The following is a 20,136-nucleotide window of genomic DNA, read 5'->3' on the forward strand; positions in this document are numbered from 1 at the left end:
CTAGATAACACAATTGATGCACAACCAGAATCCAATGAAGAGAAACACGAATGAGAAAAACCCAAACTGGGCATTTACTACCCACCAGTGAGTACTCTGCCTGCCTCAACCAGTAGAATTAGCTCATCTCTTTTGAAAGGAAAAGATGATACTTATTTAAAGAGCATGCATACTTATATATCGTGTGCCACTTTGCCATCGTTTACAGGCATACCTCGTTTTATATCGCTTCCCTTTACTGTGTTTTTTACAAACGGAAGGTTTGTGGCAACCCTGCGTCAAACAAGTCTGTTGGTACCGTTTTTGCAGTAGTGCTTGCTTTGTGTCTCTGTGTCACATTTTGGTAATTATTGCAATATTTAAAACTTTTTCATTATTATTACGTTTGTTTTGGTGATCTGTGATCAGTGATCTTTGATGTTATTATTGTAGTTGTTTTGGCATTTTTTTGGCAACAAAATGTTTTAAAATTAAGGTACATTGTTTTTTAGACATAATGCTATTGCACACTTTAATAGACTACAGTACAGTGTAGACGTAACTTTTATACGCCCTGGGAAACCAACACATTTGTGTGACTCGCTTTGTTCCAGTGGTCCGGAACCGAACTGGCAATTTCTCTGAGGTCTGCCTGTACTCCTCACGATGACCCTCATAAGCTAAGTACTGTTATTCCCCTTTTAGAGGAGAAGCCGAGAGGCTGAGCGATAGAGCCACTCGTGGCCGAGCCAGGAGTTCACAACCCATAGGCAACGCTCTTCTCCCCAGGTCAGGCTGCCTCAGGGCTTTCTGCACTTCCTCTCCCTCGGGTCTCTGCTCCTTGTTTGCTGTGGGGGTCTGGATGCTTTGTCACATGTCACGTGTGAGTGAACCCGGCTCAGCCCACGACCAGGCAAACAGAAACAGCAGCCTCTGACAGGGTTGTGAGCAAATACTCCAAGCCAGGTCTGGCCGACTTGGGGAGCTGCGCTGTACTTTGCCCTCGTGAATTGGCTCCATGGAGGCCGTGGCAAAGGTAGCTGACAGGCTGTAGATCTGAGGGCCAGGTAAGTCTTGGTAGATGTGGCACCTGGACTTTGACAGTGTCCAGGAGGAGAGCAGACACTCCTGGAGCTGCGCTGAGGGAAGGTGGTGGAGAGCCGTCAGAGCAGGTGTGTGGGAATGCTAGCGCCCTTGCTTGCTTTGTCTTGGCTGTACTTGCTGTGCTGTCAAATTAGGAAAGGCAATACTGACCTTAGTGGGACCAGGGAAGGTCATTTACGTGATGTGTGGGTATGACTTGTTACTGTAGATGTAATGCCTTCATTTGGAGAATCTTAGGGGCTTTTCATTTGGGGTCCTTAATTGTAACCTGAGATCTAACTGCTGGAGTTGATATCTTGGCAGCGAAAATCACTTGTAGTTGACTTTGGCAAAGGGACTGGCTATTGTGCCTTTGCAGTCGGAGGAGGGCTGTCTAGTGAAAATATCTGGGAACAAGGTGGAAGAAGCTTTCTTCTTGTTGAAATTCCTTGTGTTCAAATGCTATCAAGTTCCATGGGCCTTCAGGAAAAACCCATTTAGCGTTCACTGTGTCCGGGGCATTTGGCCTCTGCTGGGATTTGCTGGAAAAGGCTCTCAACGCACCTGACTTTTTCAAGAAAGTGGGCTGACACGGGAAGGAAGGTGCAAGTTTTCCTGAGCTGGATTGCTCTTGAGGTGGAAGCCACTTCTGTGCCTTGTTCTTCTGGTATGTTCTGCTTACAGATCTCGGCTCATAGCTGTGGACCCTGGCTCCGCAGCATTCGAGCAGTGTGACGTCTTGATTTCAACACACACCCTTTGACCTTTTGTTCTGATATTCATTTTTATACTGGGCTGGGAGTTTCAGGAGTGGGAGCAAGTGGACTGGATCCGATCAGAACTTTTCAACGTAAAATAGTTCCCAAGGGAGAAGAAACATGGGGTGTGACTGAGCTGTGTATTCTGACATGAGAGACTCCTGAGCAGCAGTAAGGTGTGAGGTGTGCTTTTTCTTTGGGGGCAGCTGGACGCAGGTGCTGCTCTATGATACAAGCAGAGAAGCTTGGAAGGTATCTTGTCCTCTGGAACTATTTCCCATTTTGAAGCATAAGTGGGGAAAATCAGTTTGATGCTGGGGAGACTTCCAGGTTTTAAAATCTCCAGCCAGGAAGATTACTGAGACACGGCTCTCTAGTTTGTCAGGGAAGCAATCCCAAACTTGCGACTCTTCGCCTCCCCTGGAGCAGGGGCAGGAATGGCCAGATTATAGGGCCTAATTCTTCTAAGACTTCAAGGATTCAGAAAAGATGTCTCTTGAGGTCACTTTAAGCTCCTTTTTTTTTTTTTTTGCGGTAAGTGGGCCTCTCACTGTTGTGGCCTCTCCCATTGCGGAGCACAGGCTCCAGACGCGCAGGCTCAGCGGCCATGGCTCACGGGCCCAGCTGCTCCACGGCATGTGGGATCTTCCCGGACCGGGGCACGAACCCATGTCCCCTGCATCGGCAGGCGGACTCTCAACCACTGCACCACCAGGGAAGCCCTAAGCTCCTTTTTATTTAGGAAATGTCTTCAGCTGCTCACACTACCCAAATCTTTATCTCTGATAACACTAACTGTTATTTATTGAACAATTACTATATACCAGCCAGAGTGTTCGGCACTTTATGTAAGGATCTCTGACTCTGACCGTGACCCTGTCAGCTCATTATGGTCCTCATTTTATGGGTAAGGAAATTAAGGCTTGAAAAATTTAACGAGCTAATAAGTGGTGGAGTTAGGATTTGAACTGTGGTCTAGCTCTGTCTAAGGCCCACTCTATTTCTATGACAGCATAGGGCCTCCATAGTAAATGTTGAATAAACATTTACTGGTGGAATATGTGAGCACACATGTATTTTTAAATTTTTATTTTATTTTTATTTTACTTTTGGCTGTGTTGGGTCTTTGTTGCTGCGCGTGGGCTTTCTCCAGTTGTGGAGAGCAGGGGCTACTCTTCGTTGTGGTGTGTGGGCTTCTCATTACGGTGGCTTCTGTTGTTGCAGAGTACAGTCTCTAGGTGCACGGGCTTCAGTAGTTGCAGCACGCAGGCTCAGTAGCTGTGGCGGGTGGGCTTAGTTGCTCCACGGCATGTGGGATCTTCCCAGACCAGGGATCGAACACATGTCTCTTGCCTTGGCAGACAGATTCTTAACCACTGTGCCACCAGGGAAGTCCAGCACACGTGTATTTAATTGGGATACTTTGATAGTGTTTTGGAGCTTCATCTATTACTGTTCTCTCTCCCATGCCTCCCACATCTATTGTTGCTCCAAATATACGTTTTAATTTTTATAGCAACATCAGTATAGTTGTCTAGCCTGTTATTTATTTCAAATACCTCCTTGAGATTTTTTCAGATATCTCTGTATCAGTGCCTGTGTGGTTTGTTTTAGATAGAAGATTTTGAGGACCATAGGTGCTTCTTTCACAAAACCTAACTAACCTTCATGTTTGGATATAGGCCTAAAATGAGGATAATTTTTTTCTTTCTGTTTTGTCTGTAGGACGATAAAATAACTACACAACTGACTCAAAACACGAGAGAAATTCAGAAGGTCAGGGATGGAGCCTTGGGTTCCCCAGTGGCCGCCTCAGCCAGCGGGGAGGCCCCCAGCACCCTCAAGGGATCCAGACCGAGGGCTTCAGAGAGATGGATACTATCGGCCTATTCGTCACTCCTGGCACAGTGGAGAGAGGGTCCAACAAGAACAAGACATGGGCAGGAGCCCCCAGTCAGAGCAGGACCCTGGGGCAGACCACCAGCAGCCTCACTATGCGTCCAGGCCTGGGGAATGGCATCAGCCTGTGTCCAGGGTTGACTATGATAAAGGTGGTTATCACAGTCAGTTGTATTCAAGGTACGGGTTTAGAGCTGGAATTGACCCAGCTCTCCTAAATGCTTACAAACAGATTGCTCTTTTCCTTGTTCCTTTTCCTTGTATTTCTCCTCTTTTTCCTTCTCCACCCCACTACACTGACTTAGCTACACCCTTTCCTCTCCCAAATGGGATTTTGGTGACTGAAAATATAATATTTTCCTTTCTTTATCCCCTAGGGGAGCTTCTTAAAGAAGCCATCACAATGTGATTGGGTGATGGGGGGAGAGGGTAGAAAGAATGATGAAATTCACGACAGCAGATGAGACCCTCTTGAGAGCCTCTTACTCTGGGATCACAAAAGGCAATGTTTGTAGACTCTGGAAAAGCTTTTCCTATGGATCTCTATAAAAAGTTCCTTATCCTCTTTGGAAGACTCTGACCCAGGGTTAGCACTGACCCACCGGCACCAAGAAGAGCCCTAGTGCCTAGATCATCACCTGGATTGTGATGGGTACAGAAAAAAAAATGTATTGAGTGAATGAATGGGAACAGAAAAAAAATCAGAGAAAGCGGTACAAGCTTGTAGGCTTCAAATTCAGAATGGAGAGGTCTCAGTGAGGTAATTCTAGGAGAATCTGGAGTTCCTCCTCTTGGACTTCATATTTTATGGAATGTTGCAAGCCATCTGTTTTCTACTTTAACTTTTTCAGGTGGGGTGATGTTTTCCTGCCTCCAGATTTAGGGTTGAAATTATGACAATTATTGTAAAGAATTGTGCCCCTATGAAATAGTAAAGAATTATTAATTGATAAAGATACTAACAACATGACGTTCCTTTGTTGAATTCTCGAAGGAAGGTATGTTAAGGACAGAGGCAATAAAAGCAATCAGATTTAAGATGGTCCAACTTGACTTTTTCATCTCATTGCCATCTATAATATGCATGGGAATTACAGTGGTATTGGGGCACTTACACAGTCTTCTTGGGAAGGGGTTTCCTAAGGTGATGTCAGAGCAGGGTTTTCTCAGATAATATTTTGTGTTGTTGGTTGTGTGTGTATTGGAGGAGTAAGAGGGACCATGGGGAGGGAGAATGAGACACTTGGCTATGGTTTTGCTATAAAAATTGCAGCCTTGTTCTGACACAACGGTCCTACTCCTGCTCTGATTCTGGATTTTTTGGTTATGGGATCCAGAATGAACCATGGCTTTAGAGCAGATTCTAGACGGGGGTCACAATTCTGTCCTCTGAAGTTGTTTCGTTTGTCAAGTCCTCCATTGGTTTTTCTCTTTACCATGCTCATCCTTGAATGACTGTTCTTCTTTGTGATTCTTTAGGCCAGGCATTGAGGACCTCTATCAAAGCTATCACTCTTCAGCCCTAAGGGAAGAATATGCTTATGGAAGTTATTACTACCATGGACACCCGCAGCAGCTGCGGGAAGAAGGAGGTACGGAATAATCTCCAAGAAGCCTTTGGGATGGTGCAGCTGGTCGGATAGGGCAGAGGGCAAAGGGGTTGTGCTCTGGGCCTCCTGCTCGGCTGAGGTAGAGCCCCAGCCTCACCTGCTTCTTTCTTGGCCAGATGAGGCCACAGCAATGACACTACTGCTAAATGTCTTGAGAAGGAGAGATAGAAAAGAGTCATTTTTCTTTGTACGTGAAGATGATGGCACTGAAACTGTTACTACGTTACCAGTATTGTGGATAGTTTGTATTTCATCCATTTTTTTTTTTTTTTTTTTTGCGGTATGCGGGCCTCTCACTGTTGTGGCCTCCCCCGTTGCGGAGCACAGGCTCCGGACGCGCAGGCCCAGCGGCCATGGCTCACGGGCCCAGCCGCTCCGCGGCATATGGGATCCTCCCAGACTGGGGCACGAACCCGTATCCCCTGCATCGGCAGGCGGACTCTCAACCACTGCGCCACCAGGGAGGCCCTTCATCCATATTTTTCTTCTAAGATTATAGTCTCTGACCAAGTAACAGTGAAGCCAGTTCTTTTTTTTTTTTTTTTTTTTTGCGGTACGTGGGCCTCTCACTGTTGTGGCCTCTCCCATTGCGGACCACAGGCTCCAGACGCGCAGGCTCAGTGGCCATGGCTCACAGGTCCAGCCACTCTGTGGCACGTGGGATCTTCCCGGACCGGGGCACGAACCCATGTCCCCTGCATCGGCAGGTGGACTCTCAACCACTGCGCCACCAGGGAAGCCCGAAGCCAGTTCTTAACAGTGAAGTCATCAAGTGTGTGGCTGGGCTGTAATGAGTCTGACCATCATTTACCCTGAGGGAGGCAGATACGTACAAAAAAGAATTTAAACCTTACACCAATAGTAAGGCTTTAGGTAGGTACCAAAGGCATCTTCTGACCTGCTAGCAAAGAGAAACCTGTTTCAACGTTGAAAACACAAACATCTGTGCACACACATAGGATCCCCACTGTTGTACCATTGTATAGAGCTGTGGTAATTGGTTCAGAGAGATGCATCTTACGGACTTTCACTGTTGGCTTTTACTTATCAACTTTACTCCATTTGGCAAATACACTCAGCCCTCCGAATCTGAGGGTCTGCCTCCAACTGATGATTGAAAATATTCGAAGAAAAGAAAATTCCAAGAAGCAAAACTTGAATTTGCTGCTTGTAGGCAACTATTTGCATAAGCACCTACATTGTATTTACAACTATCTACATAGCATTTACATTGTATTAGGCATTATAATTCATCTAGAGATGATTTAAAGTATATGGAGAAAAAAAAAATAAAGTATATGGAGGATGTGCATAGGCTATATGCAAACACTACACCATTTTATAGAAGGGACTTGAACTTCCCCAGGTCCTGAAACCAATCCCCGCCATGGATACAGAGGGATGATTGTATGTTTTTATACCTGCTGTGCTCCAGTAACTCAGCTTCATGGCTTGCTAGTGTCTTTCTGAACTTTTAGGAATAGGAAGTGACCTGTCTTTATTTTGTTTTTTCTGAGGGTGCAGTGCCAAGGCAAGGGAGTCCTTATAACTGGCATGAAGATTATCGAGATCAAAAGTACCTGAGTGAACACCAACATGAAAACCAGAAGAGTCCGTTTGGAACAAATAGTGAGACCCAGTTCCAGTAAGTGTGAAAGGAGAGGCCGATTCAACATGATTCAGCCAAACGCAGGCTATGTTAGGCAAACCTTATGTCATCTGGTGCTGGGCCCTCATCTTCAGAAGCCCGTCTGCTTTTGTTCTGGCCACAGGGGTGTGAGAGTAGCCTGGGTTGGCTGGGACCAGCTGTTCACATGGACACTAGGAGGAGGATTCTTAGTTCTGAGAGGTGGTTCCCCAAACCTGTGAGATTACTTGAGGTCCATCTTAGAGGAGGGCCTTAATTCTATGTTGGCCTCGGAACAGATGTGGCCTTGCAGACGTTCTCCTGATTGGGTACTGCCTGGGGCTGGGGTGCTTCTCCTCTGCCCCGTCCTGTGCCCTGAGAATGGGCTCTCCCGTGGGATAAGGTGAGCAGGAACAGCATTTTGTTCAGGCACCTGTCTGGTGCCCTTAGACCTGGTGCCTTAACCCTGCCTGGAACTCACCAATCCAGCTGCTCTGACTTTATTCCAGGACGTCAGGCTACAGAGACCGAGCCTCCTCTGCAGGGTTTGGGGCCACTCCTAGTAACTGTACTATGAACCCCAGGAGCTCCTGTTTTTCTGGTCTAATAGACTGAGGCAGAGAAATGGAGGACAAGGCTTTTCCCTGCAACACACGGGCCAACCCGACACCTGCCCACGCTTTGCAGCACAACAGCCTCCAGCAGAGAGCAGCTCAGCCTTGCTGGCCTGCCCTGGACCCCCTCTCACCTGCTCCTGTCATTTTGCCGCAGATCTAAGCGTTGGAACCCTGCTTCTAACTCTGGACAGGAGAGGCCTGGGGACTTATTTCTGGAGAGTCCGCTAACTGGGGCCCAGAAAAACAAGGTAACCTGAAGTGACATGGGGCTGGTGGTCTGTGACAGAGCATCACACCTGCCCTCGTTAGTAGGGGCAAAGCAGGGCCCCGGGGGGCAGGGTCCCCAGTGGCCAGCAGTCTGAGGGGTCCCATTCTTCCCCAATTGGCAGAGCCTCTACCCACCTCTTCCTTTCCCTGCTCCCTGTTTCAGTCTTCTGGATCTGGGGCCCTGATCTGGCCCTTTTGCATTTTTTTGCCAAGTTGGCTGGATTAGGAAATGTCACCCAAGTCACTCCAAGGTAGGAAAGAGAAGAGGCTATCACTGGTACCCCGGTGGATCAGCAATTCGGTTTACCCAGGAAGTGGGAAGTTGCTAGAATCTTTTAATTCAGGTCTGAAAAGCAGAACTTTTCTTGACTCTTCCATCTCTCTTTTCTAAAATCTTACGTGTGTACCAGCTGGGTTACAAAATGGAGCTCTTGAATTTTTTTTACAGTAAACTTTAAATTTTGGAATAATTTTAGATTTATGGAAAAGTTACAAACGTACTACAGAGACAAGCTCTTCATTTTTGACAGTCTTGTATTAATTTTGTATTCCTGATGAGATTTGTATGATTTGCGGGGACAGTTTCTTCTGTACACCTGATGCTTCACAGGACGGGGCACCTGTTATGACTAACAGTAACAATAACACAGTAACAGCAGCCATACACACGTACAGCACTTTACAGTGTGGACAAAGAGCTTTTGTATCCATTGTTTGCATCCATTGTTTTACAGTCCTCAGGATGTAACTTCCGTGAATTTCTTGTACACCTGTATCCTTAGGGAAAGCATAGCACCTGGAGCATAGTCAGTGCTCATTAAACAGTTGGTGAATGAATGCAAGAGTAAGTACTTGAAGTATATAGGGTAGGTATGATTATCTACATTGCAGATAAAGGTCCTGAGCTCAGCGAGTCTAAGTCACTTGTTCAAGTTCACAGCACTGGTACTGACAAAGCTGGGATTGAATTCAGCCTCCCTGACCCCAGGACCTGCATGCTTCCCACTAGGCCACAGTGAATCCTTTAGCAAACACCTGTCAATTGAATGATCCCTTCTTTTCCTTTCAGCACATCCACATTCATTATATTTATTTGAAAGTTTGAATTTTGTTGCTTTGAAGAAACACTTGGGAGGACCGTCCCTCTGAAAGTGCTTCTGATTCTTCCCATGTGTTTTGTTGTTTTTAATTTCCAGCCATCACTGACCGAGGAGTCCAACCTTCTCTGGCAGCACGAGTCTGGTCTCACCTCCAGCAGCTATGAGCTCAGTCAGTATATGACAGATGCCTCTGAGCTGTACGACCCCATGGCTGCAGCGGGTTGGAGTCCAGTTCAGGCTGGTGGGTACTGAAGTGATCAAAGGAGTTGGCCGAGTCTGTTGAGAAGAGGGCTGGGTGGCACATGTCTTGGAAAGTCAGCTTTGCCCTGTATTTCCAAGAGCAGACCATTTGTCTGCCTCATTTGTGTAGGTAGGTCTCCTGAGCAGAGTGGCCAACTTTGGCTCCATTTCCCCCCTTTTCTCTGGTACTGGAGATTGCATCATAGCTGATTCTTGGAAGGGAACACTGCCCCTAGCCATCATCAGACTGGGAGAGGAGGTACTCAGAAATACTGTTAGGTAATAGGTGAAGAAAGTACAGACCAGAGTCGGTTTGGGAGAGTGAAGGCAGGTCACAAAGGCCTGGATGTAGGAGACTTGCCCTGAGTACTGGGGCTATGAAAGCCAGAGTTCCCAGTGTGTCACCATTGCTGGGAGTCTGGCCCTGGTACAATATCGTTTGCACCAAACCATCAACTCCTTGCATTATATTCTGACATATTCTCAGAGGTTCAGCTCTCACTCGGAGCATGGGCTCCTTCTAGTTATGTAGCCCATCCAGAATCTTATCTTGGTCCCAGGTGGAATTTGGAAAGAAGTGTGTCTGTGGAGTATTTCTAAAGTAAAGCAAAGCAGTGGTAGTAATGCTAACAGCGTCCACCTGTGTCTGTTGGTCAGAGGCCATCTCAGCTGGTGCCAAGACACCCATGAAGTTCTACATCCCTCACGTGCCGGTGAGTTTTGGGCCAGGAGGTCAGCTGGTGTGTGTGGGTCCCAGATCTCTCAGTGATGGACAGACGGCCCTTGTTGAACTGCACAGCATGGAGGTAAACAAGATTCTGTGTCCTCGGAACGTCAGCACTCTGCTCCCTGCTTCCCTTTGCCTGAGCCCTGGGCATCTCCAGGAATAGGGTGCTCTTGGAAGGGACTGGGCCAGGCACCCTATGGATTGGGGTGTGTGTGTGTGTGTGTGTGTGCACACACGTGCGTGTATGTGTATGAAGGAATGGCTGGGGCTCTTCTGCGAGAGAAGTGATGCTAGACTTTTGTTTTTCCTGAGATACTACTGGGTCATATTCAGCCACTAGAGAGCTCAGTTTTGTCCTCTGCTTTCTCCATGAGGCACTGAGCCACATCCTAGGATCACGGCTCTGGGTTCTGATGCTGGACTTGACTGAGCAATGGGGCACTGGGGGGACATAGTCTTGAAGACCAAACTTGATTTTTTGTTCCAGGTTATTCTTAATGATTCTGAGGAACAAGAAAAGATGAGGACTTTCTCAGGACCCCTGATTAGGTAAATTACCATGAGAGCTGCAAAATAAGGGCTTTTGAAACCTATAAAATCTTCCTGCCCAGATCAGCATTTTGGGGATTTGTTCTTGACTTCCTTGAAAGAAAATGTCTCTCCCTGTTGGAGTGGAATCTCCGTGCGACAAGTTGGAGCCAAATGTGGCCTGAACCATTTTGACAAGCAATTTGAGTGTTGAAAGGCATAAAGAAAAATTAACTTAAAGGTTTAAAAATCTGAAATCAGTTCTATTTTACAAAGCCTACATGGTAAGGGGTTTTAGCGTTCTGTGTACTTAATAGTACTTAAATTGGTAGAAGAGTGGAACACAGCCTGGGAAGTCATAGGCAAGTGGATCATATGGAAAAATTTCTTCTGGAGAGATAAGTAACATGGCCAGCATTTGAGTTACTGGACAGTGTGCACGTCTGCCCTCTGCAGGATTGAGCTAGAACTGCTTTTACATTGCTAGTCATGTTACCGATAAATATTCAGGATGCTCTTTGTCGTGGAGAGAGGAGTCCTGGCTGGTGTCAGAGGTGAGACAATGCACACCAAAGCCCTTAAACTATCATCACTACTGTGTAAGTGTGTTCTTATCCTGAAGCTTCCCCCTCCAAGAAAATCCCCATAGTATTTTGACAGTTCCTTCAAGTAAACACGAGTGTTGTCTCCATTTCTTACACACAGGTATACAGATGTCGGGTAGAGCACCGAGCTGGGTATTTGGACACTAGGGTACTGGTCCCAGTTTGACTGATGTCATTGAATGATCTCAAGCAAACCATAATTCCTGTTTATTGAGCACTTATATACACTACACAATTGGCTAATTCCTTTTTGTACGGAGGTATACTTTAACAAAATTTTTAGTTTGAAATATAGTTGACTTACAATGTTGTGTTAGTTTCAGGTGTACAGCAAAGTAATTCATATAGATATATACACATATGTACATATATCTATTCTTTTTCCGATTCTTTTCCATTATAGGTTATTACAAGATACTGAGTTGGAGGTAGACTTTTTAACTGTTCCTATTTTAGCGAAAAGAGCAGAGACTCAGAGGAGATAAGAAATTTGTGTAAGCTGAGAAGTGGCTGGCGAGATTTAAACGCAGGGTTGTCTGAGCCCAAAGTCTGTGCTCTTCCTTGCTACCAAACAGTCATTTCAGGTCTCTGGGCCTCAGTTTCCTCCTCTGTAAAATGGAGAGGGTGGACGAGAGAATCTTTGAGGTCCCTTCCTGTTCTATAAGGAAACAACTATTCTGTAGCTATAGACTCACTACCCCCGTCCTGGGTTGTCAGGCTTCTATCCCATCTCCAGCCCCAGCAACACCCTCTCACACTGTAGGAGGGGACTGTGGTCCTACCCGGGGGAGGAGTCTGTTCCTCACTCTTTGCTCCCTGAAATCTCTCCATAGGGAAGATGTACACAAGGTGGACATCATGACGTTTTGCCAGCAGAAAGCAGCGCAGAGTCGCAAATCTGAGACACTGGGGAGCAGAGACTCGGCTCTACTGTGGCAACTGTTGGTTCTCCTTTGTCGGCAGAACGGGGTCAGTATCACCGCGCTGGCGGGTGGGCAGGGCAGGTGCAGGCTGGGTTGGAATTGAAGTCTTCCTGGGAGAGAGAAGATGCGGCTTGTGGCATGATTGATTATAAAAGGTAACATTAAAGAAGCAACAAATGGCCTCAAGGGGAAAAACTGCTCAGATGTCAATGCCAGTTTGTTAATGCTAACCTTTCCCCTGCCCTTCTCCACTAGCCTGGGGTTATCTCCCAGTTCTTGGGTTACTGCGCTAAGCAGATGATACACCTAGGAGAGTGTGCATATTTCTGGTCACCTTTGTGGCTCCTGACAGGCAGAAAACAAGCATGAGAGTGAAGCTGGAGTTTGAAATACAACAATCTAAGAAGGGGCTGTCTTGTGTTTGCGTGTCAGCCTCCTCCTGAAGAGGGCAGGTGCTCTGGTGCCTTCCTTCTTCAGCCTGGGCTGCCAGCATGAGGATGAATAGGATTCTCTCCCAGGATGGCCCTCTTTCCCTTGCAGTCCGTGGTGGGGTCTGACATCGCGGAGCTGCTGATGCAGGACTGCAAGAAGCTGGAGAAGTACAAGCGGCAGCCGCCTGTGGCCAACCTCATCAACCTGACGGATGAGGACTGGCCAGTACTGAGCTTGGGGACTCGGAACCTGCTCACTGGGGAGGTTCCCCCCAGCGTGGAGACGCCTGCGCAGATCGTGGAGAAATTCACTAAGCTGCTCTACTACGGAAGGAAAAAGGCAAGTGCTGTGCCCGCTTCTGCTTCAAAAAGTAACCGGCGTCCCCACCACTCACCCCTCCCATTTGTATGAGTGACATATACTCATTTTATAGCACTTAAGTTCAGAAAGGTACAAAGAAAAAGAAGAACACCCATAATCCTATCACTAAAAGATAATGCCTGTTAACATTTTGATATATTTACTTCTAGTATTTTCAATGCGTATATATTAAAAATCGAATTAAATTACATATACAATTACTTCTTTCTTTTCCCCTTAAGAGTATATGGTGAAATACTCTCATGGCATTAAAATGTACCATTTAAAAAATGGACTATATTCTATTGTATGAATGTATCACATTTTATTTAACCAATTCACTGTTGTTGAATATATAGGCTATGTACAGATTTGTCACCCATTACAAATTATACCATTCGAACATCTTGTTGTATAAACCTTTGGCTTATTTTTTAAGATACATTCCTAGTAGAACTACTCAGCTAAAGGCTATGCACCTTTTAAAAAAAAATTTTATTTACTTTTGGCTGTGTTGGGTCTTTGTTGCTGCGTGCGGGCTTTCTCTAGTTGTGGAGAGCGGGGGCTACTTTTTGTTGCAGTGCACGGGCTTCTCATTGCGGTGGCTTCTCTTGTTGTGGAGCACGGGCTCTAGGCGCATGGGCTTCAGTAGTTGTGGCTCTAGGCATACAGGCTTCAGTAGTTGTGGCTCGCAGGCTCTAGAGCGTGGGCTCAGTAGTTGTGGCGCACGGGCTTAGTGGCTCCGCGGCATGTGGGATCTTCCCGGGCCAGGGCTCGAACTCATGTCCCCTGCATTGGCAGGCGGGTTCTTAACCACTGTGCCACCAGGGAAGTCCCAAGGCTATGCACTTTTAAAAGGCTCTTCACATATACACTAAATCAGTTTCCAGAAAGTTTGTTTACAAATGATATCCCCATCCGTTATATCTAAAATATACCTATCAATACTGAATACTTTAATTCCACTGATGAAGTGATGCCTTATTTATTTTTTGATATGTAAATTAGAATTTATTTATTAAAATTTTTAAATTGAGGTATATTTGATAAAATTGTAAGATATTTAAAGTGTACAGTGTGATGGTTTGATATACATATACATTGTGAAAGGATTCCTCCCATTTAGATAATTAACACATCCATCACCTCATGTGTGTCCCTATTATTTTATGCCTTGTTTAATTTTGAAGTTGAACTTACATTTTACAAAAGTCTTAAATATTTGAATATATGACTGAAATCAATTTGAATCAATCTAATTTAAAACATCAAAAGATGAAAGCGATATAATGGGAGAAATGATGCTATCCCCCACCCCCTCCCAGCCATGCAATTTCTCTCATTGAAATATCCAGAGAGATTTTCTGCATATATAATTATTTTCTCCTTTTTTCCCTTATAGCATACTATGTACCATTTCTTTACCTTCCTTTTGTCATTTAGCAAAATATTTTAGGAAACCCTCTATGTTGGGGTTGGCACATGTTTTCTGTAAAGGGACAGACAGTAAATATTTTAGGCTTTGCAGGCCATGGGGTCTCCATTCAATTGTGCTGTTGTCCCCTGAAAGCAGCCACAGACAATCTGTAAATAAATGGGTGCTTCAATAAAACTTCATTTATAGACATAGAAATTTGAAATATATATCACTTTCATGTGATGAAACATTATTCTTCTTTTGATTTTTTCCAATAATTTTAAAATGTAAAAACTATTCTTAGCTTGTGGGCTGTACCAAAACAGGCAGTGGGCTGAATTTGGTCTTCAGGCCACGTTTTGCTGACTCCTGTTCCTTATAGTATATAAATACCTTCCTCATTATTTCTTACGGCTGCATTGGTTTCTATAGATAAATTATGATTGATTCAACTAAACCTCTATAGATTGACATTTAGATTATTTCTAGTCTTTTGCTGTTACAAATAATGCTGCAATGAATAACATTGTCATTTTGCCGTGTGGAGAGAATATATGTAAGGCAAGTTTGTGGAAGGGGAAGCTTTGGGTCAAAGGGTATACGGTTTGTAATTTTGACAGGTATCGACAAATTGCTCTTTTAGAGGTTGTACCGATTACTCTACCAGCAATGTATGAGAGTGCCTGTCTCCCCACACTGTCACCAGCCCAGTGTGTTTCCAAACTTTTGGATATGTGCCAATCTGAGAGGTGAAAAAATGTATAGTAGTTATTTGTATTTCTCATTATAAGTGAAGTTGAATATCCTTTAATCTATGATTGTTTTTTGTCATGGATTTTCCACATTTTCCTGGGCCTCTCACTGTTGTGGCCTCTCCCATTGCGGAGCACAGGCTCCGGACGCGCAGGCTCAGCGGCCATGGCTCATGGGCCCAGCCGCTCCGTGGCATGTGGGCTCTTCCCGGACCGGGGCACGAACCTGTGTCCCCTGCATCGGCAGGCGGGCTCTCAACCACTGTGCCACCAGGGAAGCCCCCTGCTGGATTTTTGATCCCCACTTATTGATTTGTAGGAGCGCTTTACTTTTTTAGGATTTTCTGTCCAAAATCAACTTTTTGGGGTCATATTTAGAAAGGTTTTTCCTGCTTCAAAATTGATTTATGAAAATAAAGTTGAAGTACTTTTGTGACTTCACCTTTACATTTAAATCTTTAATTGTGTGCATGTATTTGTATGTGATGTTATCTTTTAAATGAGTGCAAGATATACTCAGTGAAAATTAATGGGATCAACTTATAGCATCTATATGTATGTATATATATATGTGTGTGTGTGTGTGTGTGTGTATTCATTATATAGTAGGGACTTGCTATTTCACCAGTGATTCATTTATTCAATAAACATTTATTAAGCAGTCACTACTTCTAAGGCATTGAACCCAGTTGGGGGATACAGAAATAAATCAGTGATAATCTCTTTCCTTAAGAATGATAAATAATGACCATAACAACAGCAATAAAGCAAATATTTGAAAAATACTTTCTATGTGCCAGATACTCACTTAACACCTTACATGCATTATCTCATTTATCTTCGTAGTAGGTCCTATTCTTGTTTTATGTAATTACCAAGGAGGAAAGTTAGTAAATAATAAAGCCAGGGTTTAGATTTAGGCAGCCTGGTGCCTGAGCTTGGGCTTGTAATCACCCACCACATCACCTGTCATACATTGACCCAAAGGTAAGCGGTGGGTAGGTGGAGCACTATGGGAGTTCAGGGTGATCTGTGAGGAGCTGGACACCACAATATCTTTAAAACCTTTAACACTTGACTGGGGTCTTATTTCTGGCATTGTGTGAGATTGACATCCTTGATATAAATTCTCAATTTCTTCACTCATTCTTAAATTATATTTTTGGAGATGCAGATTTTAATTTATTTATTTATTTATTTATTTATTTATTTATTTATTTATGGCTGTGTTGGGTCTTCGTTTCTGTGTGAGGGCTTTCTCTAGTTGTGGCACACGGGGGCCACTGTTCATCGCGGTGCGCGGGCCTCTCACTATCGCGGCCTCTCTTGTTGCAGAGCACAGGCTCCAGACGTGCAGGCTCAGTAATTGTGGCTCACGGGCCCAGTTGCTTTGCGGCATGTGGGATCTTCCCAGACCAGGGCTCGAACCCGTGTCTCCTGCATTGGCAGGCAGATTCTCAACCACTGCGCCACCAGGGAAGCCCGGAGATGCAGATTTTTGAGTAAACTAGTAATTCTCAACCAATCATTAGTAACTCCTTTTAAAAATACTCTTATGAAATAGTTTAACATACAAAAAGGGCATTTTTAAAAAAAGATTTCACCTGTTTTTCTTTTTTAAAAAATTTAAGTATAGTTGATTTACAATGTTACATTAATTTCTGCTGTACAGCAAAGTGATTCAATTATACATATATATCCGTTCTTTTTCTAAATATTCTTTTCCATTATGGTTTATCACAGAATATTGAATATAGTCCCCTGTGCTATACAGTAAGACCTCATCGTTTCAAAAAGAGCAATCTTAATGTCATTTTTACTTCCACTGGATATGAGGTTGAATTTCTTAACTGTAATTGTTTAAATTTATTCTCTCTTCAAAGTAGATAACATGGGAGATGTTGGGATAATCAAATAAATTTTCATTTGGAGGTGGAAATACCTCATCAGTGACCTCCTGCCCCAAAATCACATTATTTGGGGGACACTAAGGAAATTATTAATACCAGGTCACCCTCACATATAAACTAAGCTCTTACTAAATAGTTTTGAAAATTAAATGAAGAGGTGAATATGTGTGTGTGTATGTTTTAGAATTTGCAGCTTCAAACCCATGTCACCAAGTTAATGGTGTCATTAATTTGACGTATGAAGTTGATAGTTAACAAGCACTTGATAGTAAGCAGTTAGTTATGGTATTAGCTGGGGGTAGGTTAACTATTATGTATACTGGCTTAAACATAACAGCAGCCTCGGGATTTCCCTGGTGGTCCAGTGGTTAGGACTCCATGCTTCCAAAGCAGGGGGCATGGGTTTGATCCCTGGTCAGGGAACTAAGATCCTGCATGCCGTGTGGTGCAGCCAAAAACAAACAAACAAACCAACAACCCCGCCCCCCCACCAAACCATAATAGCAGCCTCTTTCTTTTCATGCGAGAGTACTGGGCAGGTGAACAGAAGATGGGGCAGCCCTCCTCCATGTACTCACCCAGGGACTGAGCTGTAGGAGGCTCCACCATCTTCAATGTAGAGTCTCTAAAGTTTCCGGGAGTCATCTTCATTCCAGCCCGATGGGGAAGAGGCCGTGGAGGGTTGAGCACGGGAAGGGGTTCTATGGGCCAGACCTGAAGGCTTCACACATCTCTTCCCTTCCCACCTCAGTGCCACACCTTAGTGCCAGGGAGGTGGGACATGCAGTCCGGCTCTTGGCCTAGGAAGGGGAACTTGGATTTGAGTGAGGAACTAGCAGTCTCTGCCACAGTTGTTAATAAAGAAATGGTTCCTCGAGAGGGGGTATCTATATGTGTATGGCTTATTCATTTGGTTGTGCAGTGGAGTCTAACACAACATGGTAAAGCAACCATACTCCAATAAAAACTAATTAAAAGAAAGAAAGAAAGAAAGAAATGGTTCCTCTACCATGCCCCATGAACACCATCTCGCAACTCGTTTTTTGAGACCCAGTGCTGGGGGTGAGATGCTTCTCTCATTTTTTGGTGCTTAGGTTCATAAAAGTATTGTGTGACTTTGGCTAAAGAGATAGAGCTAACTGGAAACTATGTCTGAGGAGGAGCTAATGCAATCACATAAGGGGTTTGATGAGGTGAAGCCTGGAGAAAGGGGCAGCTTAGAGAGAAGTACCTGCCAGTTAAAGCCATTTCTCCACCGTTCCTTTCTCACGTTCGCAGGGGAGGCTCTGAGAGTCTTCCTGGAAGCCCGGCCTCTGCTGCTCGGGGGTGGGGTGGGGCAGTCCCCAAGCACAGTCGTTTGCTGTCGCTCTTAGAGGCAGGTGAGCAAGGTGGTACTGAAGGTGATGTCTGTGTTTTCAGGAAGCCTTGGAGTGGGCCATGAAGAACCATTTGTGGGGTCATGCTTTGTTCCTCGCCAGCAAGATGGACCCAAGGACCTACAGCTGGGTCATGAGTGGGTGAGTTGGGGACGTGCCAAGAAGACCCATGGAGCAGAGCAGCCTCCCCTCCAAAGGTGGAGGTGAGGGTGGGGAGAAATGCAAGATGCACTGAAAGGCCCCACCCTCCAAGCATCTTTCCAGTTCTAAGTTGGACGTAGCATTTCTCTTCTCCAGATCCTAATAAACTAGACACAGACATATTCTTTCTAGCTGGTAAGTTGAATAAAACATTTTACTAAAGTTTCCAAAAATTAAGTAGGTTTCTACATTGCAGTAGCCTACTCTCTTTGGGAGGGTCTGCTCTGGAGAGTTCCATCAGTGAGGGGGTAGGTCACTTAAGGGAAACTGACAGAGCCTGAGGACTGAGAGTTAGTAATTTACTGCTTCGTCCTGCAGCACGGGTGTGGGTGCTGGGCAGTAGGGAGGGATACAGGGTATCAGGACTGCAAGCTGTGGTAGAAAGGGGTTTATAGGACTGGGGATTAGATCCAGCAGTCTTCATCTACTGGGAGATGTCAAGACTGAAGGCATCCCTTCAGGTTACACTGGGCCACCAGGACCCGGGTGCCGGGGGGACTGGAAATAATACCCAAACCAGGACGGAATAGGAATGGAGGTGTGAGTACCTAGCCAGGAGTTTAGAACAAGGGCAGTGAAACAGCTAAAGAGACTCAGAACCAAATGGAGGTGGAGGTGTATGGGGTGCTGTAAGGGGTCAGCCCTTCAGGCTGCAGTTAGCATCCATGGATTGTCAGGGACAGATGTGTGGCAGGGGTGGGCTGGGGTGGGAGCCCTCCTATAAGGAGGAGCCTTGGGTTAGACAGAGAAAAGGACGGTACCTCAAAATTTATCTTCTCACGTTGGTTAAAGCCGTGAAGCTACCTTCTCTGCTTATCTTATATTTCAATCCCCCGTACGTCCTGTTGTGCAGAGAGTTGGATGAGAAGATGGACACCCACACTTTAAGTTCAGTCTGTGGGGCTAACGTCTGTCACTACCTGGGAGCCCATTCTTCACCATGGCTTCCGTGAAATCTCTTTATTACTCCGACCCTCAGTTTTCCCAGGGACTAGTGACACCACCACATACTTCATTATGTTCAGAGACTGGAATGGTGAGGAACACTGAACCTCTATTAGGAGAAGCACTCTGAGCTCTGGAGGAAAGGTGCTGTTAAAAAAAAAAGATGGTGGGGCTTCCCTGGTGGCGCAGTGGTTGAGAGTCCACCTGCCGATCCAGGAGACACGGGTTCGTGCCCCGGTCCAGGAAGATCCCACATGCCGTGGAGCGGCTGGGCCCGTGAGCCATGGCTGCTGAGGCTGCACGTCCGGAGCCTGTGCTCCGCGGCGGGAGAGGCCACAACAGTGAGAGGCCCGCGTACCGCAAAAAAAAAAAAAAAAGATGGTGTTCCGAGGGATGAGTTTCCTTTGGGTTTTGGAAACGAACGTCCCACAACTCTACACTGTAGCATACATCTTGACTACAGATTTTTGCCTTGGGCCATTGATATTTGATGGGGCCCAGTGAATCATGAGAAATCTCTCTTACTGAGTATGCTTAAATCTCAAATCAGCCATAGAGCTTATTATATCCTTGTTAAGCAGATCCCATGGTTTGTCATCAGCATGATCATTTCTGGTCCCTGCTCTACGCCTCTTTGGTTACTGAAAATGACTATGTAGTGCTTGTGAGCAAAAGCACTAGAGACCCAGGCTAGCGATGAGCCCGAAAAACAGCACTGAGAGCTGTGGGCTTGGGGAGGAGGGCTGCTGTGGGGCAGTGGGCGTGGAGGGTGCCTGGGGA

General features: G+C 45.4%; 1 protein-coding gene across 5 annotated transcripts in view; it reads left to right on the forward strand.

The window, feature by feature from the left end:
* Positions 1–255: 255 nt before the first annotated feature.
* The window catches only part of LOC309801222 (protein transport protein Sec16B-like), a 41,815-nt gene continuing 21,934 nt past the window's right edge, over positions 256–20,136 (forward strand). The window contains exons 1-12 of one of the 5 annotated variants that reach the window (XM_082615788.1): positions 256–343; positions 594–1,151; positions 3,546–3,899; positions 5,199–5,311; positions 6,854–6,974; positions 7,728–7,821; positions 9,037–9,181; positions 9,838–9,986; positions 10,395–10,456; positions 11,874–12,009; positions 12,504–12,738; positions 18,258–18,351. In XM_082615788.1, the coding sequence (XP_082471914.1) occupies positions 3,604–3,899; positions 5,199–5,311; positions 6,854–6,974; positions 7,728–7,821; positions 9,037–9,181; positions 9,838–9,986; positions 10,395–10,456; positions 11,874–12,009; positions 12,504–12,738; positions 18,258–18,351 (1,445 nt within the window). In that variant the 5' untranslated portion in view covers positions 256–343; positions 594–1,151; positions 3,546–3,603. The other 4 variants (XM_082615789.1, XM_082615791.1, XM_082615790.1 and 1 more) reach the window with 4 other exon arrangements.

Source organism: Mesoplodon mirus (genome assembly GCF_964341445.2).
Source record: "Mesoplodon mirus genome assembly, chromosome: 3".
Taxonomy (NCBI): Eukaryota; Metazoa; Chordata; class Mammalia; order Artiodactyla; family Ziphiidae; genus Mesoplodon; species Mesoplodon mirus.